This window comes from Haliotis cracherodii, unplaced genomic scaffold, assembly GCF_022045235.1.
Source record: "Haliotis cracherodii isolate W230 unplaced genomic scaffold, xgHalCrac1.p SCAF_12, whole genome shotgun sequence".
NCBI lineage: Eukaryota > Metazoa > Mollusca > Gastropoda > Lepetellida > Haliotidae > Haliotis > Haliotis cracherodii.
The window spans coordinates 18,959,912-18,965,824 of record NW_027266267.1 but is presented as its reverse complement, the minus strand read 5'-3'; the positions used below and the strand labels follow the sequence as shown (position 1 = coordinate 18,965,824).

Sequence of the window (5,913 nt, the reverse complement as noted above, 5' to 3'; positions counted from 1 at the left end):
TGGGCGGGTGGGTGGGTGGGTGAGTGAGTGAGTGAGTGAGTGAGTGAGTGAGTGAGTGAGTGAGTGAGCGAGCGAGGTGGGTTAAACGTCGTTGGTAACAGTGTTATATCACGGCATGACAGCATAATGTGGGAGGAAATACCGAAGTGATGCACTTCTCAGACGTTTACCACTTCGGTGAACCCCACGATCACTGGGTATGGTGCGGACAACCCAGAATCATTATCAGGGTGAACCGTGATTCGAACCCACAATCCTAGGTTTCAGGCGTGCCTATGGGACGCAAAAGCACAGCGAATTGAGGCGCCTTAGACGACTTTGCCACTCACCATCCATTTGAGTGTCACTTTACTCATTTACATGTGAGTTCAATAATCGGGCCACCATGCGTTGGTCGAGGAGTCGAATCCTTTGTTCTGCCTCTATATCTCTGGTGTGTTCCCACAAAATACGACATAAGCCAAAACAGTACTTTAGCTGGCCTTTTTGAAGAGCAGGGAGAACCACGAGACGGCCACATCGTCTTGAGCGTTGGTTTTGTTATATTTAACACTGCACAGCTGCAGTTGTATGAGAGCTTAATGAATTCACTAACATTAAATATCATTGTCATCATTATGTGGCTCGTTGTTACATGTGTAAACCTGTTTGCTTGTACTTTAACCCCAATCTCAGCAATATCCAAGCCATCATGGCAACGATCTCTCCGACCAGAAAACCAATGGTCAATATTATGGGCAGCTAGGCGAGGTACTGATGACGACCAATCAACAAAATCACCAAGTCTGACCACACAATTCGTTACGTCGCCTCGTAGGTTAAGTGTGCGAAAACAGAAAGGTTCTTCCAGACTGCCTTTGGTGACAATCTAAACATGGTCCCGTCGGGAAGGACACACTTGTGCTTCATGACTCCTTTCACTCTCTTCTGGGGACATACTCACAAGCACGTTCTACAATGGGAAGACTAGCACCTAACGCTCTACTGCTTGTCGCAATTGGCGATTTGATTTGTCGGAGAGTTGTTGGTTTTTTACGTTGCAGACAGCAATAGTCCATCTATGTTACAGCAGTGTGTAATCAATCAAGTTTTGACCAGACAAATGCTCACAAAACAGTGAGTGAGTGAGTTGGGTTTAACCCCGCTTTTTAACATTATTCCAGTTATATCACGGTGTGTCAGCTTAATGTGGGAGGAAAGCCCGAAGTGATGCAGGTCTCAGACGTTTACCACTTTGGTGAAACCCACGAGCACGGGTATGGTGCTGACAAACCTAGAAACATAATCGGGGCGAACCGGGATTCGAACCCACAATCTTAGGTTTCTGGCGTGCCCAAGGGACGCAACTCAGCACAGCGAATCGCGGTGCCTTAGACGACTGGGCCACCCGTGCCCTCGTTCACAAAACAAACATAATTTTGACATATATATGAATGTAATGATAACCAGTCTGCTTATTACTTACGTAAAATATAGTTTCAGTGAAACAAAAAAATCGAGGTCCCAATTTTTATTCCGAAATCTGAAGTGGTAATAGAATAGAATACAAATGAAAGCAGGGGGGTCTCAGAAATTTGCGGCGACAAAAAGTACGTTGTAGGTCAGTGAGGTATACTTCCATCTCCTTTTGTAGTGCCAGAACAAATTTGCAAATACTCAAGTTTAGTGTTGAGTGTCTGGATTCTGCAAAACATGGAACAAGTGACCAGATAAAGCGGCTGGCGTACACTAGACAATCTTGTAGATGGAAATCCTCCAGTGTCCTCCACATATCGTGCTTCTGTCACCGGGACATTGGTCGTTGCATCCAGTGGCAAGTTTGATGTCCCCAGGTTTGACATTACCACAGTGGCACGATTTTCCTGCCTGCAATCAGAAGTAGCGCGTGCATCACTATATCTTAGTTTTTGCTTATCTGCACTACACCTTCGGCAACGATGACAATGTCTGAACCTGTCACTTTGAGGAAGGGAATAAACAACCTGGAAATGCCGGCGCTCGTCTCAGTCTGATAAACACCATATTGCAATTGAGCACGTCGCCAGCAACAGACGTTTGAGTACCTCATGGAGTGAGTGAGTGAGTTTGGTTTTACGCCGCTTTTAGCAATATTCCAGCAATATCACGGCGGGGGACACCAGAAATGGGCTTCACTCATTGTATCCATATCGGGAATCGAAACCGGGTCTTCAGCGTGACGAGCGAAAGCTTTAACCACTAGGCTACCCGAACGCTCAGTATCTCATGGAATATTATCGAACACGTTTTGGCCTGGTGTGCTGGTCTGATAGATATAGAAAGGATTTTTTATCGCTTTTATGTCATTGAATTAGATATTGATCTGAAGTTCTAGACAGATATACTGCTATCATGTACTAGTATCTTGTATTGGTCTCATGAACTACAAGATTGTACTAGTCTGATGTATTGGTCTCACGTGCTGCACGATTGTACTTGTCTGATGTATTGGTCTCACGTACTGCAAGATTGTACGAGTCTGATGTATTGGTCTCATGTATGCTATAATGTGCTAGTCTGATGTATTTGTCTCATGTACTGCTATAATGTGCTAGTCTGGTGTATTTGTCTCATGTACTGCTATAATGTGCTCGTCTCATTTATTGGTCTCATGTACTGCTCTAATGTGCTAGTCTGATTTATTGGTCTCATGTATGCTATAATGTGCTAGTCTGATGTATTGGTCTCATGTACTGCTATAATGTGCTAGTCTGATGTATTGGTCTCATGTACTGCTATAATGTGCTAGTCTGATGTATTGGTCTCATGTACTGCTTTAATGTGCTAGTCTGATGTATTGGTCCCATGTTTTGGTCTTCTGTACTACTCTATTGTACTAGTATCATGTATTGGTCTCATGATTTGATCTCATGTACTGCTTTAATGTGCTAGTCTGATATATTGGTCTCATGTACTAGTATATTGTACTGGCCTGATGTATTGGTCCCCTGTACTGCTATATTGTACTAGTCTTATGTATTTGTCCCATGTTTTTGTCAGATGTGATGTTACAATGGTATGACATCTACGATGTCTCCTCATCCGCCACGCGATAGGGACCTGTTCTAACCAAATATCCTCGCGGATAGTGATGATTTGTGTGTTTTGCCTGTTTGTTGTTTAACGCCGCACTCAGCGATATTCCGGCTATAAGACGGTAGAGAGAATCATATGCATGAAGGATGTGCATCGATAGTTTGTGCATCATTATTACTGAATATATTAAACATCCACCCCTTAGCACCATGTGCAACTGCCCTGCTGCACATGCTACTTGTCTTGCCAGCCAAATCTCGAGTTAGTGGGTGAGTGAGTGAGTTGTGTTTAACGCCGCTTTAAACAGTATTCACGCTTAATGTGGGAGGAAAGCTCGAGAAACTTAATCGGGGCGAACCGGGATTCGAACCCACAATCATAGGTTTCTGTCGTGCCCAAAGGACGCAACTCTGCACAGCGAATTGCGGCGCCTTAGACGACTGGGCCACTCGTGCCCCCCAGTGAGTAAGAAAGTAATGTTGAGCAATGTTTAATCTATACAGCATTTCTTTTTCTCATGTTGTAGACAGTTATATATGATAAGAATACTCGGTGATTTTCCATTTTCAATTCAGATTTGAATAATAATATACACATATTATTGGTTCATTTGTTGTTTAACGCCGCACTCAGCAATATTCCAGCTATATGACGGCGGTCTTTAAATAATCGAGTCTGGACCAGACAATCCAGTGATTAATATCATGAGCATCGATCCACGCAACTGGGATCGATGACATGCATCAACCAAGTCAGCGAGCCTGACCACCCGATCCCGTTAGTCGCCTCTTACGACAAGCATAGTCGCCTTTTACGGCAAGCATGGGTTGCTGAAGACCTATTCTACCCTGGTTCTTCACGGGTCACACAAATTGTAACATGCCAGTGTCACTACATTGCTAGATACTTTTCCTCGGCAATTGTGTTCCAAATATTGCACAGAACCCGGGCAGGACAAATAGCTACATTCAGATTTGAAAATCAGCAATGGATGATTGCTATCTTAGCCGAAATTTTAACAATGACGTTTGTTTCTATGTCATTTTGTTAAAAATGTGATTAATTGTTCGTCCACTGTTGACTGCAATGAACAAATAACATATCGGATTGTCGCTTTGTCTACCTCGGTTCCAAAGTAGGTGTAGTCTTTCCCGTGGCAGTGCGTCTTGCAAGTTTCAGTTGTCAGATGTTTTTTGTCCTCCATCATTTCGTATGGAAGCACACGATTGCGCCCATCGCGGTAACACCCAACATATGTGTGTTGAACTGTAAGAATATATCAATGGGGGTGATCAGTAGATGATTTATATAAACACATGCTATTTGAGTGAGTGAGTGAGTTGGGTTTAACGCCGCTTTTAACAGTATTCCAGTTATATCGCGGCGTGTCAGCTTAATGTGGGAGGAAAGCCCGAAGTGATGCAGGTCTCAGACGTTTACCACTTCGGTGAAACCCACGAGCAGGGGTATGGTGCTGACAAACCTAGAAACATAATCGGGGCGAACCGGGATTCGAATCCTCATTCATAGGTTTCTGGTGTGCCCAAGGGACGCAACTCTGCACAGCGAATCGCGGCGGATTATACCACTGGGCCACCCGTGCCCCCCACATACTATTTGAAAGTATTAGGCAAAATTGGTTGGCTATATGTGATGATAAATTGGGTGAGTTAATATTAACCGTAGAATATTATAATTTAATATCGCCTCTCACACCATGTCTGAAGTCCATGCATAATTTAAGCTTTCTCACATGCATACAAAATGCTTGAGATTGTTGAAAAGGTTTATTTTATTAACACTGAATTCCGAAATGCGAATCAGAAAATATGAAATATCTAACACGGCAATACGCTGATAGTTTCCTGAGGTTCTTTATATAAAGTTTGCAATAAGTAAAAATCAGTAAAAGACTGCCCCACAATGGCAGTTGTAAACACGTGTCCAGCAGCACATACCATTTGACTGATCAACAGTGGCAGGTGTTGTAGCAGTCGACGTTGTGGTAGTCATGGTGGAGGTAGTGGTAGCTGATAGAGTTGTGGTGGTGGTAGTTGTAGTTGGTGGACTCTTGCTGGTGGTAAGGATAGGTGAGGAAGTCGTGGGCGGTGTGTTAGTCGTGGTGGAGGTAGTGGTAGCTGATGGAGTTGTGGTGGTGGTAGTTGTAGTTGGTGGACTCTTGCTAGTAGTAAGGATAGGTGAGGAAGTCGTGGGCGGTGTGTTAGTCGTGGTGGAGGTAGTGGTAGCTGATGGAGTTGTGGTGGTGGTAGTTGTAGTTGGTGGACTCTTGCTGGTGGTAAGGATAGGTGAGGAAGTCGTGGGCGGTGTGTTAGTCCCCAACCCCCCCCCCCCCCCCCCCCCTCCCCACATATAACCGTAACTATTTCTATTTGAAGTTATAAATTTCTATTTAAATGTTGTTAATACGGTATTACCAAACCGCTTCTGTTTCGTGTAAGAAAGTGCATTACATGCACAGTAAACTATTAACTACGCAAAGTTTGCTATGGATCACCCATAAGCAGTCAGACCCACCCCCACCCCCTCAAAATGAGATTAATCACGAAATCACGAAAACTATTTCATTGTACAAAACACAACTCTTAGGAGCGCGTTTGTGACCCACGTGATGTGGTCACAGCTTGGCTCCATCGTCTCAGGCTTTTCAATAAGTGTCTTTGTGGTTGCCAAGATAAGAAGAATTGTTCTACTCTTCAGTAAGAGCATTGCCGAGTTCCTGTTGAGTTGCCGGAAGGACGGGGATTGGTAAAATGGTCGGGCGAAAGCGAGACACGAAACGATAAAACGATAACTCGAGACGAGGAAGCGATAACACGAGTCTAGAAAGCGATAACACGA

General features: G+C 44.0%; 1 protein-coding gene across 1 annotated transcript; it reads right to left on the bottom strand.

The window, feature by feature from the left end:
• Nucleotides 1–1,728: 1,728 nt before the first annotated feature.
• On the bottom strand, nucleotides 1,729–5,424 carry LOC139457144 (uncharacterized). The gene is made up of 3 exons (XM_071238571.1): nucleotides 5,013–5,424; nucleotides 4,178–4,320; nucleotides 1,729–1,866 (listed from the first exon to the last, which is right to left on the bottom strand). The coding sequence occupies exons 1-3, from the start codon at nucleotides 5,422–5,424 to the stop codon at nucleotides 1,729–1,731; spliced, it is 693 nt and encodes a 230-aa protein (XP_071094672.1).
• Between the last annotated feature and the right edge of the window lie 489 nt (nucleotides 5,425–5,913).